The sequence below is a fragment of the Neofelis nebulosa genome, chromosome 6 (assembly GCF_028018385.1).
Source record: "Neofelis nebulosa isolate mNeoNeb1 chromosome 6, mNeoNeb1.pri, whole genome shotgun sequence".
Taxonomy (NCBI): Eukaryota; Metazoa; Chordata; class Mammalia; order Carnivora; family Felidae; genus Neofelis; species Neofelis nebulosa.
In genome coordinates this window covers 41,385,638-41,406,664 of record NC_080787.1, presented here as the reverse complement: position 1 = coordinate 41,406,664, position 21,027 = coordinate 41,385,638, and the positions used below count along the sequence as shown (strand labels likewise).

The following is a 21,027-nucleotide window of genomic DNA, read 5'->3' as shown; positions in this document are numbered from 1 at the left end:
TTTGCTAGTTGACCAACTCTTACAACCCTGAAAAGATTAAGATCCAGCTTCTCATGTCCTGAATGGCATGATCTTCAAACAAAGCTGGGCTTATTGAACTTCTCCAGAGGTCATATCTTACCTGCCAGTGAATAACTTGTAGTTATTTTTCCAGGAATCTCTACCTTGTACACAGACTAATTCCATGTTCAAGAACCATTTCTTTTCAAGATACATCAAGAAAGTTGTGTCCTGCATTTTCCCCAGCAGATTATATTTATCCATATAAACCCTCAGTTTTTCTCTGCCTTATGTTTTACCCTTTCATGATGACACAGTGATCATTAACCTTTATTTCTACCTCACTTGTGATTTGGCATTCTTCACTATGGTGATAAGCATTTGTTGTGAGTCTTCTATGGGCCAAGCCCTGGGAAAGCAAAATTGAATAAGAAAGGTCATGAAGAGGACATCTATGGAAAGAATAATTATAACACATCATAAGTGCTATTGTTTAAAGTGTAAATCAAATGGTATGGGGTTAAGGAGAAGGAGAAAGAAGTTCAAGAGGAGATAATGTTTGAGTAAGAATTTCCAAGTTTAGGGAAGGAGAGAGATGATAGCAGAGAAGATGAAGGGGAGGGGAGAGAGGCAGGGAGAAGGAGAAGACACATGGAGCTAAGGCAGCTGCATTGGCATAGACAAGGAGGCAAGAAAGGACATTCATGCCTGATTTGTGCAAAGAATTGTCAAAGGGGAAAAGAGTCCAAGAAACTAAGAAATTTGGAAAAGACAGGATGCCTGGGGGGCTCAGTCATTTGAGCAGCCGACTTTGGCTCAGGTCATGACCTCACTGTATGGGTTTGGTCCCCATGTCAGTCTCTGTGCTGGCAGCTCAGAGCCTGGAGCCAGCTTCGGATTCTGTGTCTCCCTCTCTTTCTGCCCCTTTCCCACTCACGCTCTGTCTCTCTCTGTGTCTCAAAACTGAATAAAAGTTAAAAAAAAAAAAAAAAAAAAGAGATACGGACTCTAAGCTCTTATTTCGTCTTACAGAAACTATTGAATGACAAGAAGATCCATGGAAAAAGCACAGTCTCTTCAGAAATCAAAGATCAAGACTGCCAAGAACCATTAAAAGAGGAAGAATATAAAAAGCTACGAGACCTTCTACAGCAGAGGGATAATGAAATCAGTATCCTTTCTGAAGTGATTAGGAACTTACCCTCTACTGGCTTAAAAGAGGAAGTGAGCACAATTCCATGTCTTCCCCTGGCCACATCACCTAGGTCCCCGCCCTGCTTCCGGTTCACACTGCTTCTTTTTATTTAGAAGAGGTCCCGTCCACAAACAAAATGTAGTGGCTAGTGAAAAACACAGTCGTTATAAAAGAAAAAAAAATTACTTTGTTTTTAGCCAGATACATTTACATTATGGGGGAATATTTCAGTTTATTGAAAAGTGTGGTCTTTTTCACACCATCTCTTAACATTAAATTTTGTAGAAAATATATATTTTTGGACTATTCTGTTGTGTTCTTTCTGTTACAGTTCTGAGCCAAAAAGTTAGCGGGTTATCTTTAGCTAACTGACCGGACGCTGGGCTGACCACAGCCTCACCATGGCCCAGAATTTGTGGCTGGTGTGTGGGCGAAACTCAAATGGTGGCTGAAAACTGACAAATGGTATTTAGCTTATGAAGAGCAGAGATTGATTTAAATGTAACTTTTTATTTAAAAGCCAGATCTACTGCTTCGAGTTCTACTTACAGATGTTCCCAAATTTGGAAGTGAGTGAAGAGTGTTCAAGATAGAAACCTTTTTGGCTCTAGGAGGCAGTGTGTTTGGGGTCTGAGAGCAGGGAGCTGCCTCCAGTGGGACTGGGTGGTTACCTCTGAAGAGCCCCTGTTGGGTGGGTTAGACCTCAGGTCTCCGCAGCATTTCTTTGGTATTGTTTCTTGTCTTATCTTTCAAGCTTCTCGTACAAGATTTGACATTGTCGGTACATTTGCAGACTTGAAACATGCATAAGAAGTTATTTTGGTCAGTTCTTACAGGTGTTTTTGTTTGTTCGTTTTTAAAAAAGCACCAGCAGGTCTTTCAGCTTCAGTCAATGTGAAAAATGCGTGAAAAGAACATACATGAAGGACATCCACTAATAAAGAGGTAAAAGCAGACCACATACAAGGTAGGCACACTGCCTGATTGACCTCAGTCTCTACTTTGAGCTGAGTATTAGCAGACCCCGTATGCCTGATCCAAGTGAGTTTTAGCTCCTTTATCAGCCAGCCAGCGGCAGTAGGGTCAACCATGTATTACTCTGCTACACGAGGCCTTGTCTGTGAGCGCTGGCCACAGTCTCACCCTGCATTCCTTTTCTTCCCTCTTACCCTGTCCATCTCCAGGGATGCTCCCAGCCCAGACTCAGCCTCAGCCCCAGTTCCAGTCTGAGCTCTGCTTCTTTTCCTAGCTTTGGTTGTCTTTAGGATCTGCTCCCGCTAAACACTCCGACCAATTCTTAATCCCCCTCTGGGCTTCTGAATGTGTGTGCCCATAGGAGGGGTGAGGTGAGATAGGACAAAGGGAACAGTCTGGGCTTGCACATGTATGTTTACTTAGACAAGAGAGTGACAGAGAGACTTACCTCATCTCCCTGACTGACTGCCAAATCCAGGTACCACTGCTCGTGTGGGGCTGCCCTCGGTCTTTGTTGACCAAGAACAACCTGAGCAGGGTCTCCTCCTTGTGAGACTCATATTCAAAGTGTTGGCGTGTAGGAGCCATGGTGAAAAGATCGCTGAACCTGAAGTTCACACCTGGATTGACATCCTCGCTCTTCATGTATTCGCTCTACAGCTATTCCGCAAAACTCTTTCCTACCCCTCAGTAGTAGGACCGTGAAGCCTGCCCTGCCAACCTCACAGTGGTGGCCAAAGCCGGTAAGGTGAGTGACTAGCAGGTGCTTTGAGCACTGTGGTGTTACATGGTGGGAGGTGGGACTCTGTACACGGTGGGCAAACTCAGAAGGAAAAACAGCAGCTCAGATTTACTCATCACAAAGCTTATACTTATCAAACGGCTAATGACCAAGAAAGGCTGCTGAAATTTCAAAGCTTCTCATAGCCAGGTTGGAGGATATTTTCATATCCTGTCTGTAGAACCACCAAGGTGAAGACTGACAGGAGGAATGAGAAAGACCTGGTCTGTAGGAAAAACAGGTGGTAATACTTGAGCTCAGCAAAAGACAGTAATGCAACCAAAATGACAGTGAATGACACTGAACATTCTTCTTGGAAAGGGAGAGAAAATGGTGTCATTTCAGTGACATTATCAGTATGAATAAAGTTCAGACTGCCCTTCACTAAACATGTAACAAACAGCATGTCATTTAGTACCTCGCACAACAAAGGCCCAAGTTCAACGGAATGGGCAGGGGAAGAAGACAAAGGAAAGGTGGGGAAGAAGGAAGGCAGCCAAGAAGATAAATCCGTACTCTGATCTTTATGAAATGTACCTCAGAACACTGTCTGTCTCTGCTTAAATTCTGCCAGGGCCTGCTATACTTAGAATGAACCTCAACTCCTTACTCCGGATCACAGGGCCCTACGTGATTGTGTGTCTGCCAAGCCCCTGATTTCACATACTATGTCTCTATCCCAAATATGTTAGGCTTTGGTCATAGTGTCCTTCTTCTTGTTCTAACACCATGTTTCTCGCCCTTGGCACTATGGACACTTTGGGCTGTATAAATTCTCTGTTGTGGGGGCTGCTCTGTGCATCGTAGGATGTTTAGAAGCCTCTCTGGCCTCTACCCACTAGACTTCAGAAACAGCACCTGCCCCCCACTGCAGTATGACAACCAACATTGCTTCCAGACACAGCCAAATGTCCATTGGGTGGTAAAACTGCCAAGGCCCTTCTCCTTAGCGTTTAGCACTAGCCAGTAACTCTGCTGAGATACTCTTCCTCCAGCCACTGCTTCCTGTCATTCAGATCTCAGCCTAAATGTCATTAGAGAAGTCCTTTGTGAGCACCCAATGTAGAGTAGCCACTCAGTAATTCTTGACCTGTTATTTTTTTTTAATGTTTATTTATTTTGAGAGAGAGAGAGAGAGAGAGAGAGAGAGAGCAAGCACGAGTGGAGGAGGGGCAGAGAGAGAGGGAGAGAGAATCCCAAGCAGGCTGCACACTGTCAGCCCAGAGCCCAATGCAAGGGCTCCATCCCACAAACCATGAGGTCGTGACCTGAGCTGAAATCAAGAGTTGGTCGCTTAACCAACTGAGCCACCTGGCAGCCCTCTTGACCTTTTAAAAATTAGTTATCCAGCCCTTTCATTCTCTAATGTTTGGTACATGTGCATGAAATCTGTCTTTCCCCAGTAGGACATCTGCTTTGTGAGAGCAAGAAGCCAATATACCTTTTCATTGTTCCATCCCTATGCCTAGAACAGTGCTTGGCACATAGTACAAGCTCCACTGAATACCATTGAAGGAGTGAGTGACTGGATGTTGCCACTGCAGCGTGTGAACCAGTGGAAGCCCCTGATGCTCTTGGTAATCAATTCCGTATGAAAAGGAGTGGAAGATGTGGGCAGATCCCTGTTCTTCTCTGCTAGGACAAGGCCCAGATACCACCTCTGGTAAGGGCATGATTTTTTGAGGCAAAGAAGAAGCCATATCAAGGACTGTGAGAGAAAAAGTGATTGCACTTCCAGAAATCTCCCAAGAAGTTGGAGTCAAAGCTGAGGAGGAAAATGGAGTCTGAGCAGGCGTCTGAGCAGCAGTCTTCTCTCCCCACCACGTCCATATTTCCTCACTCCTATTTTAGTGAAGCCATCTCTGGGGATGGCGGAGTTCTGAGGTTCTCAAGTGGTGGCCGAGATTCTTCAGAGTTCTCAGCATCTTGAGCCCGAAAGAACAGCAAAGTGGGGTGGAATGCAGTGATGTTATCATCAGTGCACCTAGTATATTGAAATGGCCTGCAAGAGGGGCATTTTAAAGTAATGTATCTGTAATAAGAATTCATCTCTTTTCAGTTGCATTTGGGACCAAGATTTAGGGATTTTTTTAAGTGACTTCAAGTCCCATTTGAATCTATGCTATGCAGACATGTGTTGAATGTGGGGGTGCTCTGGCCATCAGAACCAATTTGGCTGGTCTGCCAGCTGGGCGGACTCTGGTGTTCTCCCTCTCTGCTCCTGCTGCCTCCTGAGCAGTTTCCTGGATTCAGGTCTTACTTACTCACAGATACATGCATAGCTCCACTGCCTGCTCCTATTAAGTGTTCATTTCTTATAAACCCTTTCATAACAATTTTAAGTCTTTATATTTTAAACACCTTGGGATTGCTAATTTTTCATATAATGATGCCATATTGACTAGCTTCCTAAACTGTCTGTAACTGGATAAATGACTTCAGGAAGTTGAAGTCTTCCTTTAGTGATCTCTTTACCATGTGAAAAATAGCAAATATTATTTGGAATATTAACCTCAATTGAGACATTAGTGGTTTCTTTTAGTGTTTATTTATATTTGAGAGAGAGAGAAAGAGACAGAGGGTGAGAGGGGGAGGGGCAGAGAGAGAGAGGGAGACACAAAATCCAAAGCAGTTTCCAGGCTCTGAGTTGTCAGCACAGAACCCCTACATAGGGTTCAGACCCACAAGTGGTGAGATCACGACCTGAGCCAAAGTTGGATGCTTAACCGACTGAGCCACCCAGGTGTCCCAGAAACAGTGTTTTGATCATTGCAACTTAGCACGAGTCACTAAATCCTTAATCAAGTTTCAGATATTCTGGTCAATATGCTAAAGAAGGAAAAGAAGAAAGCTCAGGATGCTCTCCACTCATCTGGCATGGATAGAAGTGAATGTGGACACTCACAGAGTTCACCTTTTCTACCTGGGAACCCAGAAGGTCTGAGGACTTTGCCATCCTCAGCTCCCACACAGGTCCAGGACGTCAACACTTTTGGGTACAGATCCAGTTTGCTCCACAGAAAAACAGGTCAGTTATATTTATTTATAAATATAAATTATATTATGTTAAATACAGAAAACCTAGGCTTAAATGAGAAAACATAGGCTATCATAAATTATATGTCTATAGAAAAAATAAATAAACATGGAAACGGTTATAATTTTATCATGCTGTTCTTCATCATTGTAATTCAATTGCTGTTATTATTACTAATATTTCTCGAGGTTTTAAAGTTGTGCCAGCAGCAGCTTCAGCAGCAATAACAAAAATTCCCAGGTTAAGTTTATCCTCAAAAGGAAAAAACAAAAAACAAAAAACAATCCTGGCATTCCTCATTCTCCATAATGGAATTCAGCATACCATTTTTTAGTTTTAAATATGCAAAGGTGAAGAAATGACAACTTATTTGTTAGAATTATTTTTTATAACTATCACAACTCTTAAATTAAATACTAATTTCCAAAATTGATGACTGAACTTAAAATACGAAGTATGAATTATCAAAGAGTTCAGAGGCAGAAATAGATGGGTCCAAGGCAACAGGAGAAAAGTTAACATTAGAGAAAGGAACACAATCTTTCCTCCACGGGAGGGAAAGAATAAGGACAGATGTTTCATTGCCAATGTGATGACACAGTGTTTGTTTCTAAGTCTGAATAAGCTCTTTGTAGCAAAATAATTTAACAATATTATTACAGTCTGCCTTAATGGACAATAAACAAACAAAACTTTGTCAGATAGGATTTCACACAGCTGGATTGACAAGGAAGCACTTCTCCCAACTTGTAGCTTTTGATTGGTATGTCAGGCTTTCTTTAAAAATATTTTTTAATGTTTATTTATTTTTGAGAGAGAGAGACAGAGCACAAGTGGTGGGGGTGGACAGTGGGGCACGGGCAGAGGGAGACACAGAATCCGAAGCAGGCTCCAGGTCCAAGCTGTCAGCACAGAGCCCGATGCGAGGCTCAAACCCACAAACCATGAGATCATGACCTCAACCGAAGTCAGACACTTAACCGACTGAGCCACCCAGGTGGCCATGATTGGTATGTCAATTCTACAACTACAGAACCATGCTAGAGGCCCAGGCTGGTTTGTGCTATTTTCTCTTTCTATTAGACCAGCAGAGTGCAATGTACCGTTGTGTGATTGATGTCTTTCTCTTGAAAACATTGAGAAATCTGAAACATGGAACATACCAGAACAAAGGGGTGAAAAGCTTCCCCTTTTGGCAATATAGTTTGAAAATCTCTCTATAGGAGTGCCTGGGTGGCTCAGTCAGTCAAGCATATGACTTCGGCTCAGGTCATGATCTCACAGTTTGTGAGTTCGAGCCCCCCGTTGGGCTCTGTGCTGACAGCTCAGAGCCTGGAGTGTATTTCGGATTCTGTGTCCCCCTCTCTCTCTGCCCATACCCTGCTTGTGCTGTCTCTCTGTCTCTCTCTCAAAAAATAAACATTAAAAAAAATTAGGAAAAAAAAAACAAACAAGAAAATCTCTGTATAAATGTTTGTTGGGATGGGTGACCTGATATGCACGGTTTTCTAAAGGATTTAGCTTGTTAATAATGAGAGTATGGCGCTCATTAAGAAGGACACATTTTATTTAATAAAGACAAGATCAAGAAGCCTGGAAATATACTTTGTGATATTATATCCCTTTGTCTCTTAATTCTAAATCTCCTTGCTTTGAGTATTTATTTAACAACATAGTAGAATAAATTAAAAATCAAAGGAAATCAAAAATGCTATTTTTACCATTTATCATGGTAAATGGCAGGAGGCAAAGAAAGCAATTATTCCTCTCTGTGAATGTTTTCCATACAGCATTCCTATACTCTGCTATTGGTAACAGCTGGTTCAAAAAAAAAGGAGGCCCTCTGCATTGGTGACTTCATTAGTTCATCCATCAATTTATTCATTCCTTTATGCATTCAACATATATTTATTGACTGCACACTTTGTTCTAGGTACTGTGACAATTATTACTATTATGACTATAGCTTACACAGACCTATATATATGTCAGGTACTGTTCACAGTTGTCTGCTTGAATTAACTCATCTAATCCTTATTCTATAGGTTCTTGTTTTAGCCCCATATTATACAAGAACATACAAGGACAAACCCAACCTCTGATCTCAGAGCACTTAGAAACTGACAGAGAGGAGAGCTTTGAACAATTAATTACAAAAGTGCACCTCTGTATTACTGATGGGGCACATACCAGGGAACCCTGCCTCAAGTTAAGATCAGAAAGATCAAACAGGGGGCATTGGGTGGGAGTGTGGCTGGAAGGAATATCGCAGGCAAAAGGAATTATTTAAATAGCTTTCAGGGCCTTTGTGGTGGGAAGGAGCACTTTGGAAAGTGAAAAGGTCAGGATGGTTGGCATGTGGGGAGTTGAAAAGCTAGGAAGACAGATTGAGTATCCTGTGCAGAACAGATTGCATGACTAATTAGAAGGCCATTATGGTATAGTAGTCTAGGCCAGAGGATGGAAATAATGAGAGAGAAATGAGGGAATCAGAAGCATTTAGGAGGGAGAGTGGGCAGGGCTTGGTGACTAATGGAGGTAGCAGGTAATGGTGAAGATGGCCCCCAGGTCTTTGGGTGGCTTGTGAGGCTCTTCATGGAGGTAAGGAACAGTGCTCCCCCTGGCCGTGCCACAGTTGGCATTGTTGGTTATAGAGAACAGAGCTTGGCATCTCTGCTGACATGGAAAGTCATGGTCAGTACGAATGTTAGAACTCCATGCTTATGGACTGTTCACTGGCCTTCTCCAAAGACACACACCATTATGCCTGTGCAGAAATAGCCTCAGATATCACTGCCCCACCCTCGCAGTGTGCCAGACCTTTTCTGTTTCTATTTTCTCTTGCCCACACCATCTCCCTTCTCATAATTCTTCTTCCCCACAGCATCTCATAATCTCTCTCCTAACTCATAATTATAGTCAACTTTTTCAGTAACCCTTCTCCTCTCTTGATACTACTATCAAGACAGACTAGTTTTGTTTGGAGAATGAATTAAGTTTACTTGAATAGAAAATCACTGAAAAATAATGGAAATTGTTTGTAAAGTCCAAGTACAAATGAGGTAAAAGAGTTTTGGAGAAAAGCCTTATAGTTTAAAGAGTTTTTGAGTTGTTTTAACTGTCATTGGATGTAGCTCTAGCAATAACTTTAAATAGGAGTAGGTTCACAAGTGGATTGATAATGATCTAACCATTTGGAAGAGGGACTGATGGGAGATTGATTTTATTTTTTTGGCAAAACTACAGATAGGATGAAAATTGCTGTGGATGAATCCATGCTGCACAGCAACAGGTAATGGGATAGTTTGTTATAATATTTAAGATCCTAGGAGCTGATTAGGCTTTTATTATTGCATTATTTTATACAAGAACCTGTGTAAACTAAGCCAAATACAAAAAATTAATAAGCATGTGGTTTCGGAAGGATTTCTGCCCTATGTAGGTATGGTCAATTTCTATTAACCATCCTTTGGACTGCTTTTAATGCAGAAAGCAAGTAGATTTGACATCCTCCACTCGGAGACCATTGTCTCCCCTCTGATGACCCTCCCCCTTGTTCCTTTCACCCCCACTTCATGCCGGAAATGACTTCTTTCAAATTTCTTGTGCTAAAAGAAAATGAAACCAAACTCATGATTCACTAGAGAGCCCTACACAGTCATTGTGCAAGCAGCCTGCCAAGGCAGAGGAAGGAAGGTTAGGGGCTTTGGGGCTTCTTGTTTTTTTGGAAGTTAAATGTCTGTTTTGGTTTCATTGAAGTAATGAGAGGGATTGTTCAGCTCTACATTTTGAAAAGAGTCATATGGTTCTCTTTAAAATAGCAGGAGTTTGATACTTTGGTTTTCTTGTTTGGTTTTGGGGGTTTGTTGTTTTTGTTGTTGTTTATTTTTTTCGTGCTCTGACTGTGTGTTCCAGAGGGTCACCTGGAACCAGTGTTCCAAAAGCCCCTGATGACTCACCACATCCTTTAACTGAGATGCTAACAGAACCCACTCATCACAGGTGATGTCACCGGCATTTTAAAAGGTGAACTGAAAGCCAAAGCCACAGCCTGGAGGCTCCAGGCTCTTTTCTCATACTCCAGAGAATTTATTGAATCCCCACTATGTGCACAGAAGGTCCAAGGTTATAGGGGGCACCAGCGGAAACTGAGAAATGGTCTCTACCTCTGGGAGCTCACGTTTAAATAGCGGAGTCTGGCTTGGCACCCAAAAAGCAGAGAATAAAATAACAGGTGCTATAGCAGGAGCTAGAAGAAACACTATGGGAAGGCAAAGGAGAAGGCAGGGACCTTTACAAATAGATTGGGAAAAGCATTACAAAACAAGTGACACAGAAGTTAGGTCTCAAAGGATCAGTAGAATTTGGATAAAGATGGAGGGAAGAACATTCTATTACATTCCAGGTTTAAAGAATATTATGAGTAAAGGCTTGGGAACAGGAAGGCAAGTGAAAATATGTAGAGTTGGCAGGGGTACTTGTTTAGCTAGGGCCCTGGAGAGGTACAGGAAGTCCGAAGAAACAAGGTAGAAAAATGAGTGGGAAGTTGTTGGGATGGCTGCTTCAGAGTCAGGGGGTAGAGGAATAGATGGGAACGTCCCCTTTTAACTTTATATACTTTCATGTTGTTTTCATTTCTCACATTTAATTTCTTACCCATGTTACGAAAACCCTTGAATACCAAGCTGGGGAATTTTCTTCATCTGGTTGCAGGGAACCAACAAAACAGAGGGGGAATGGTGATAGTTGTGCTCTGGGAAGGCATTTGTGGAAAAAATCTTTAGTGTTTTGAAGACGAGATGCCTGGAGACGTGGTAAATGGTTGAGGAAATAGAATAGTCTGAGTTCGGAGTGATGGAAACAAAGAGGCAAAGAGCATGAAGAGATATAACAGAGGGAGCCTACAGCAGTTCTCCATGGCATAAACAACTCTGGTTCTTGTCCCTCTTATTGGTTTTCCCAGTTCTTCTGGCACTGAGAATGCAGGTACAGGCATCGACAGGAGGACAAGGCAGCCGGTGCTTCTCTGGCATGCTGCTTCAAACCTGGAGTCTGTTCCTTGAGTTTGCTCTACTCATGCTCAAAGGATTGCTCTCTGGACCAAAAGCTACTGTTACAAAGGTTTAATATACCCAAATCATCCATTAAGTTGAAGAGCTCAAAGAGAAATCCATAGAGCAAAACTCACCCATAAAACCAGAGAAAAAGTATAGAGATTAGGTTTTCTAAGATCCTTTCCAACTTGCTTTGTAGTAAGCCTCAGGCATAAATGTTCACCTCTTGCTTTTCAAACCTCTCATGATCCATCTTAGCCTCTCTTTTGGAACTGACCATGCTTTCATCCTTGCATTTCCCTATAAATTCAATTAAAGAGACAGTGAGTAAATGGATCATTGCCTTCTCTGTAGCTCCATGGCCATCCTCACTTCCGCAGTGCAGAGTATTGAGGCTACTCCGAACACTGCCTCTGAGAAATGCATCTTTGTAACCCTCCTATTCGAAGGGTCCATAGATTAGATGAAATGAATAAATGATGCTCAAAAAAGAGAAAGGGGAGAGAGAGAAGTTGAGAACAGACTCTGCTTTAGGTTTAAAATCAAGCCTTACCCCCATTTCCATTTGTTTTATCTGATAATCTTTATGATTCCACCACTAAGGTCTTCAAACCTAAGAAGTGAACAAACAAGTAGAAGCCAATGTGTTTTCTAAAGGAAGGCAGTGTGGTGCTGGATGGGACTCAACTTCCGACATTTGTTGGATTCAGCAGACACCCATGAGCTCCCATGTGCCTCTATCTATCTATCTACCTATCCATCCATCCATCCATCCATCCATCCATCCATCCATCCATCTTAGAAGTTATCATCTGTGAGCATCTCAGGAATTTTTAATCTAGTCAGGGAGCTAAGTAGGTAGCTAGAGCTGTCTTTTAGCATAATGAGAATGCTGAACAAAGGGGCCTGGGTACTTGAGCATTCCACCAAAACTGTAGCCTAGTCAATCACCAATTCCATATTCTTTGGGGAAACAGTATGGTCAGGAAGGGGAACACAGATTCTGAATATGGGGTGGATTCAAAGAACTAGAGGTATCAAAGAGGCAGTGTCCTATTGCCTATGGACATTAAAAATTGCTGAGTTAGATGTATAAAGGAAGACCATGACCCTGGTACCCAAGTACTCAGCGAAAAATGATAAAAGCAGAAGACTGCTGATGACAGTGAGGAGGACAGGGTAGAAGATACAGCCAGGTGGAATGAACCTGAATGGATAAAAGGTTTGCCTATGTTGTATTGTTTGCTTGTGTCTTTATTTTCAGCAGCATGAATGGGTATTGTTCCAGAATCATGGAGACAAGACAGGTAAAATTATGGCCAACAACCTCATTTCCCTACCTCGTTGTAGGAAGAATCTTATTCTGAAATAATGCCATTTTTTTCACCTGAAGTTCAGGGTGAAAGGCTATATTTTTATTCTGTTATGTTCATAAAGTAGATGGGATATTGTCTGCTCAAGAAAATTGATTCTTCTAATAGGAGGGATATCCTCAAATCTCCTTCAAAACTTGCTGGGAGAAGGCACAGCACTCAGGTCTGGTAGAGGACACTAACCAAACAATCACGGAAAACCAGTTGCCCAAAGTGATATACTTACATGTGACAGAAAGTTAGCGATAGTTCTGGGTGTGGGAACCCTTTCTTTTGGCTTTAGGATAAAGGATCCCAAATATGAAGATTGTGTCAGAACACAGGTAATTAATTTTCATTTTATTAAACTTTGCATTCAAAATTAATTTTTCAGTTGATTATTTGGAGCTCAGGTTTCATTCTCTCGTATATGGGTAGGTTAGGTTTCCTGGAAAGCAAAGTCTCAGCCAGGTGTTTATTCGGGAGGGCCCTTGGAACCAACAGTTGTGGAAGTGAGAGGAAGGGTGCAGGACTTAGCAGAGGGAGAGCTGAGCTGTGACGCAGTCCTGACAGAGGCCTCAGGGGCTCTGAAGCTGAGCAGGCCTGTCAGAGTTGTCCCAAGTTGAGGCAACAGAGCAGGGCCTTTCTACCTTCATGACGATTGTTGGATACAGGCCTGCCCCTGAAAGAGGGGTGGCTTTAAATGAGGCAGTTTTCTTGAGCTGAGAAAATTCCAAAGAGGGTTGATAACTGAGGACTTGCTGCTAATGTACTCTTAGCAGCTGGAGGAATAAGTCCTTCAGTCTTCTTTTTAACCCTAAATTTTATTTTTGTCACCCCCAATCCCCCACCTCTGGTAACCATCAATCTATTCTCTGTATCTATGGGTTTTTTTTTTTTTTAGATCCCACATATAAGAGCAATCCTACAGTATTTGTCTTTCTCTGTCTGAATTATGTCATTTAGCATAATGCCCTTGAAGCCCATCCATATTATCACAAGTAGCAAGATTTAATTCTTTTTATGACTGAATAATATTATCTGTATCTATATCTATATCTGTATCTATATCTATATCTATGTCTATGTATCTGTGTCTACATCTATATCTATAAAAGTATCACATTTTCTTTATCCATTCATAATCAATGGACACAAGGTAATTTCCATATGTTGGCATTGTAAATGATGCCGCAGTAAACATGGGGATGCTTTTCAAGTTAGTGGTTTCCTTTTCTTTCGATCAATACCTGGAAGTAGAATTCCTGGGCCCTATGGTAGTTCTATTTTTAGTTTTTTGAGGAACCTCTATACTATTTTCCACAGTGGCTACACCAATTTACATTGACACCAACAGTGCACAAGGGGTCCCCTTTCTCCACATTCTTGCCAACGCTTGTTACTTCTTGTCTTTTTTTTTTAATAGCTATTCTCACAAATGTAAGGGGATATCTCACTGTGCTTTTGATTTGCATTTCCCTAATGATTAAAGATGTCAAGCGTCTTTTCATGTGCCTGTTGGCCCTCTGTGTGTCTTCCTTGGAAAAATGTCTATTCACACATCCCCAAAGGCAAGGGAATTAAAAGCAAAAATGAACTACTGGGACCTTATGAAGATAAAAAGCTTCTGCACAGCAAAGGAAACAACCAACAAAACTAAAAGGCAACCAGTGGAATGGGAAAAGATATTTGCAAATGACGTATCGGACAAAGGACTAGTATCCAAAATCTATAAAGAGCTCACCAAACTCCACATCCGAAAAACAAATAACCCAGTGAAGAAATGGGCAGAAAGCATGAATAGACAGTTCTCTAAAGAAGACATCCGGATGGCCAACAGGCACATGAAAAGATGTTCAATGTCGCTCCTCATCAGGGAAATACAAATCAAAACCACACTCAGGTATCACCTCACGCCAGTCAGAGTGGCCAAAATGAACAAATCAGGAGACTATAGATGCTGGAGAGGATGCAGAGAAACGGGAACCCTCTTGCACTGTTGGTGGGAATGCAAATTGGGGCAGCCACTCTGGAAAACAGTGCGGAGGTTCCTCAAAAAATTAAAAATAGACCTACCCTATGACCCAGCAATATCACTGCTAGGAATTTACCCAAGGGATACAGGAGTACTGATGCATAGGGGCACTTGTACCCCAATGTTTACAGCAGCACTCTCAACAATAGCCAAAATGTGGAAAGAGCCTAAATGTCCATCAACTGATGAATGGATAAAGAAATTGTGGTTTATATACACAATGGAGTACTACGTGGCGATGAGAAAGGATGAAATATGGCCCTTTGTAGCAACGTGGATGGAACTGGAGAGTGTTATGCTAAGTGAAATAAGCCATACAGAGAAAGACAGATACCATATGGTTTCACTCTTATGTGGATCCTGAGAAACTTAACAGAAACCCATGGCGGAGAGGAAGGAAAAAAAAAAAAAAGAGGTTAGAGTGGGAGAGAGCCAAAGCATAAGAGACTCTTAAAAACTGAGAACAAACTGAGGGTTGATGGGGGGTGGGAGGGAGGAGAGGGTGGGTGATGGGTAGTGAGGAGGGCACCTTTTGGGATGAGCACTGGATGTTGTATGGAAACCAATTTGAAAATAAATTTCATATATTGAAAAAAAAAGAAAAATGTCTATTCAGATCTTCTGCCCATTATTTAAAAAAAATTTTTTTAACATGTATCTATTTTTTGAGAGACAGAGAGAGACAAAGTTTGAGTGGGGGAGGGGCAGAGAGAAGGAAACACAGAATCCAAAGCAGGCTGCAGGCCCTGAGCTGTCAGCACAGAGCCCGACGTGGGGCTCGAACCCACAAACCGCGAGATATGACCTGAGCCAAAGTCGGATGCTTAACCGACTGAGCCACCCAGGAGCCCTACTTCTACCCATTATAAATCAGATTGTTGGGGGTTTTTTGTTGTTTTTTGTTTTTTGCTTTGCTTTGATTTGCTTTGCTTTTAAGCTGTGTGGGTTCTTTATATTTTGGATATTAGCCCCTTGTCGTCAGATATTTGATTTGCAAATATCTTCTCCCATTCAGTAGTTTGCCTTTTCATTTTGCCGATGGTTTCTTTTACTGTGCATAAAAAACTATATCACACCTTTCAGTATGATGTAGTCCCACATGTTTATTTTTGCTTTTGGTGTCAGATTCAAAAACTCTTACCACCTTTGTTTTCTTCTAAGAGTTTATGATTTCAGGTCTTATGTTAAAATCTTTAATCCATTTTGAGTTAGTTTTTGTGTACATTGTAAGATAGTGATCCAGTTCATTCTATTGCATGTGACTGTCCAGTTTTCCCAGCACCATTTGTTGAAGAAACTGCCCTTTCTCCATTGCATATTCTTCTCTCCTTTGTCATAAATTAATTGTCAATGTATGTGTAAGTTTAGTTTTGGGATCTTTATTCTGTTCCATTGATCTGTGTGTCTGTTTTTATGCCAATGCCAATTGTTTTAATTATTATAGCTTTGTAATATAGTGTGAAATTGGGGAGCACAGTGCCTCCAGTTTTGTTTTCCTTTCTTAAGATTGCTTTGGCTATTTGCGGGCTGTGTATGTGTGTGTGCGTGCGCACGTGTGTGCACGCATGCAGTTCCATACAAATCTTATGACTATCTGTGTATTGCTTTGAACATACCCATTGGAATTTTGATGGGAATTGCATTGAATCTGTAGATTGCTTTGAGTAGTATGGACATTTTAACAATACTGATTCTTTCAGTCCATGAACACAGAATATCTTCAGTTTTCTACATATAAATCTTTCACCTCCTTGGTTAAATTTGTTTCTAGATATTTTATTCTTGGAATCCTTTATTCTTGAAGGGTTATCTGGATGGCACATCATAGTATCCACCACAGATGATAAGTTTTCCAGGATGTCCAAAATACCAGTGCAATGGTTACCTTAGCTGAATTATGTAACTTACAGCTCATAATGTCACTCTATGGTAATATGACCCATAAAGCTGAATAAATATAGGAATTATGTGATCGAATCACTATTTTTAGCATTGTTTTCTTGATGAAATATATTCTGCATTCCAACTCGGGATGTCAAGAACACATGCCCTTGCACTCTGGCAACGGAAGAACAGAAGCATTCTCTCTCTCTCTCTCTCTCTCTCTGTCTCTCTCTCTCTCTCTCTCTCACACACACACACACACACACACACACACACACACACACACATATCCATGCAGAGTCTTGCCCAGGCTTTGGCAATAAAATGTTACTTTTTCACCAATTGTTTATTCGCTTTATAGAACACATGAAGTACTGTGCTATTCTAGATGATGTGGAAAATATAGGATATTCTACTAGAGAGACTCTGGGAAGCATGAAAGACTATTCTTAGCTGCAGGAGCAGTGACTCTTATTAATTCATTTAAAAAGCACTGAATTGAATCTATGTACTGACTGTTATGCTAGGTGACTGAGACTCAGTACTTATTGAAGCAGTTATGATCTAGAAGAGGACCTACAGTGGACATGCACAGAGAGTGCCATGGGACATGGATGGGGAATGGTCAACTCCTTCTGGGTAGGTTTAGGAAAATTTGCATGCAGGAAGTGATACTTGAACAAAATTTTCAAAGAGTAATCAAATTTACATCTGACAAAATAAATAGATGAAGGAAGCAAAAGACAGAGCACCTAGGAAACTTCTCAAGCAATAGCATGGAGATATGGAACGTGGAATTTTTGTGATGTTTCAAGTCTTCGGTTTGGCTGGACTATAGCATTTGTGTGGATTGGATAGTATTTCCCAAGAAATAAAGCTAAAGAGGGCCAGACTCATGAGAAGCCTAAAAGCCATGCTTCCTAATTTAGAACTTAATTTTCCTAGCAGTTAGGAGCCATTATAACTTTTTAATAGGAGAGTAACATGGTCGGATTTGTGGTAAAAAAGATCACTGATAAGCAATGTGCCAAGTAACCGGGGACCTGGGGGGGGAGGTAGAATGGATGCTGTAGTACTAGTCAAGGTCAGAAATTATGAGAGCTTGGATAAATGAGCCACAGTCAGGATTGAAAAGATTAGAAATATGTTAGGGGTAACTAGGAAGGAGAACTGATTGCAACTGGTTAGGATGGGTGGGGGGTGAGTTGACAATCTGGGATGACTCCCAGGTTAGCAAGACTGAATCCATGAAGAGAAGCAGGTCTGGAAGGAGAGTGTATTGGTTTAATTATGGATATACTGAGAATGAATATGATATTGGTGTCTAAGCTAGTAAATATATAGCTTTAGGGCTCAAGGCAAGGGGTTAATTAGGGACAACGATCACTGACTTATAGCCGTGAGAGTGGATTAGGTGGTCCAGTGAAATGGGTAGCAAGGCAAAAGAGGGAAAAAGGACCAGAGGCAGAATGCTTAGGCTCCCCAATATTAGTGGGGTGATCTGGGGCAGAAGGGCCAGCAAAACAGAGCTGTGAAAGGCAAGAGAGAGTCAAGAGTAAGATCTCAGAAGCCCTGCTAAAAGTTGTGTTTTGAGGAGATGGATGCGATTAACAGTATTGGAAGTTGCCGAGTGGTCAGCTTAGGTGAGAATTACGGAGTCTATCAGATTTGGATGGGAAGTGAACAGTGACTTTTGCCAAAGCAATTTTAAAGAGCGAAGGAGCAGAAAGCTCACTGTACCAGATTGAAGAGTGGGAGGAGAGGAAGTGAGGCAGAAATAGTCACAGAGATCATGGGAGGTTAAAGAATTTCGAGGCTAGTGTTGTTAAATGGAGTTTCTTTGTGGGTGTTGAAGTCATTAGGATATTGGCAGGAAATGGGGCAGAAAGGAAAACTGTGAGCCAGGAGCCCAAATCTGCTTAGGTAGCTGGGTGGTTTGTTCACTCCTTGAACCAATATATACTTTAAGTTACAGCATCAGAGAGAGTGGGTAGCAGGACCAAAGGGCACAAATCTCAAAGGAGGAAAGGTTTGGGCCTTGATGTTAAAAACGGTGATATTGAAATGGTACTGGTGACTCCGAAGAAAACCACAATGACCCTGGCCCTTCTAGTATTTGCACATAGGAGAGTGAACATCCTCCACTTGAGAGGGCTCCAGATAAGTCAGTATCCTTGAAGGAAAAGTCAGATTTCAGTGAAGAGAAAGAGCTGAAGGGGGTGTTCCAATAAAAATGTTGAGCATGTGGGAGAGCTTAATTAACAGCGAATGTGGGGTCCAGAGAGCAGCGTAGGACAGGTTCTCAGGGAGGCCAGCAGTAGAAGGAGGAGTGTGTAGAATGACATGGCAATAGGGCAAGGAAGTAAAGAATAATATGTGAGATGACAGTTGCCTGCAGGGGCTTGCATTTTGTGGGTGGCCAAAGATGATAGGGATAGAAGTCATGGTAGGATTGATTATCCTTGAGGCTACAGGCCTGGTAAGTGTGGCACATTCAGTCTCTTACTGGCTTTTAAATGATATGCTTCTGATGATTTCCTTTGACATGAACTCTCCCTAGATGATGCTTTGGAATGAGAGTGGGGGGAAAGGTCAACCGGCTTCTGGAATGTTCCACGTGCAGTGAAATCACAGGACCCTGTGAGCTTGGGACAAAGGTACAGCATGGAAAAGCTCAAAAAGGGTGCTGGAAATTGTTGGGTAGAGTTTTCCTCACATTGTGGGGAGCAGTTTGTATGTCTCCCACATGCTCTTCTCTTGACAGGGTCCTAGTCGATTCTAACAGTAGCAGCTGCTCTCCTAGTGATGGGGACACTTGATCAGTGGTAGTAGTTTTGTGGCTTTGTAGATATGGGTCATTCCTAAGTCAGATACTTAGAATTTTGGTATTGCGTTTCCTAAATTGCAAGCTCCTATATAAGTCTTCAGTGTTCAGAGGCCTCCTCAGAGCCCCCTCTGGAGGTAACATAGAGACACTAAAGCAAGAGAAATAGAATTGAATCAAGGAGATTTTTTTTTCTGGTCTTTTTGATTTGGGTCAAGAACAGAGCTGAGAATCTTTAAACCTCCTATATGACAAGTTTAACTCTGTCATTTCCCCCTGGCCATCATATAATCAGATTTCACCCTGCGATGAGAGACAATAATTGCACTGAGTTATAGCATTTGCCTTCACCCTGGAGTTTGGGAATCCATCAGCACTTCCTTTTTCAGATATGATATTCTGGGATTTATACCAACAAAGACGAAAATAGTTTCCGTCACTGTGTTCAATTGGGACTGTATTTTGGAAGGATGATAGATGAACTCTGACTTTATTTGTAGCATAAGACATGATCTTTGCACAACGTCTATCAATTGCTGTGACAATCCAAGCCAGGATTTACCATTCTGCTTCTACTGCAGTTAAGTTCAGCTGGTTATGTCATTGAAATTACCATAACCAGTATATATGTTGGGGGGTGGATTGGGTGGGACTGAAAAAGGCCACCTGGGAAACAATACGCCTTTCTCCACCATACACGTGTCAAACGCACGTCAAGTTTGTCTTTCGATTAGACCCTCCATCATTGTTTGAAAAGCTTTGTGCCACCTGTCACTCTACCTCTTAAGCTCCCTCAGTCAGAAAGCTTTGCTCAGAAATACTAGTTCACTCCCTCTAGCTGCATTTCAGGCTGATCTCTCTTCTCATCTTCTGGTTCCCTTAATTTCTAGTTATGCTTCCGTGAATCTGTTCAGTTCTTTGCTTTTGGTTATTCTACTTCATTTTGATGAACAGAGATTTCTTGGGAATCCTACAGCAATCTGTTCTCTGAATGTCTTGAGCCTCATAAACTTGTGCTGAGTTGAGCACTGTTCCAAAACTGATAGAAGAGGTGTGCCTCGTGGCTGGGATTACCAGATGTAGGAAATAAAAACAGAAGATAAATCACGCACAACTCTTTAGTATAACTGGGTCCCAAATATTGAACATAAGCCACTTATACTAGAAAATAAAGTTTTTTGTTTATCTTACATTCAGATTTCACTGGGAAATCTTATATTTTACCTGACAACACTACCCCTGGCCCTTTTCTTTGTTGCGATGGTTCCCTTGTATGAGGGTTCCCAGACAGCCTTTAAGAAACTGCTCCAGAGGAGGAATAGTGGGGACTGTGTGGGTTCATTAGCAGGCAGGGCTGCCTCAGGGCTCTTGTATTGGTGGGGTATGGGGGCAGGGAGGGGAGGAGGTGGGGTTGATCTTCGCGCTAGCACCAAACGCTGCAGTTGTTTCGTCCTTTGTCCTACACCTGTCTCTTTCTAGACTGGTGTAATTCCAAGTTGCTGATCCTAGGAGGGGGACAGGAGGGTTATAGTGCACAGCATTCCTCAAACTTCCACCTCAGAGTGCCCATCAGTATCTCACAGGATGCTTGTGCTCAATAGAACACTGTTTATGGGAAAGCCTGCTGTGCGGTGTCCCCATGAACATGTTCTGCTGCATGTAGAGTTCAGCCAGTGCTACTGTGTCCAGCTATTTATATCTCAGTTTTATCGTCAGTGATCAGTACTGGCTCAAACCATGGCTTGATAAACTGCATCTTGTTGTGTGTTCCTAGAGCCCAGTCACTTGTATACAGTTATTTTTGGAAATAAGTTTTGTAACCAGTACTTTCATTAATAATGTAGATCATTCTATTGGAGGTTTTTCAGATGTCCAGACATACTCTGAACC

At 41.8% G+C, this 21,027-nt stretch overlaps 1 protein-coding gene across 5 annotated transcripts in view; it reads left to right on the top strand.

The window, feature by feature from the left end:
- Positions 1-21,027, top strand: part of KIF6 (kinesin family member 6) — a 388,723-nt gene that overhangs the window by 181,236 nt on the left and 186,460 nt on the right. For 4 of the 5 annotated variants that reach the window (XM_058733812.1, XM_058733811.1, XM_058733813.1 and 1 more), the window contains 2 exons: positions 1,033-1,171; positions 5,764-5,979. In XM_058733812.1, coding sequence (XP_058589795.1) covers positions 1,033-1,171; positions 5,764-5,979 — 355 coding nt within the window. Of the gene's footprint in view, positions 1-1,032; positions 1,172-5,763; positions 5,980-9,234; positions 9,281-21,027 lie in introns of those variants that run through there. The other variant, XM_058733816.1, reaches the window with a different exon arrangement.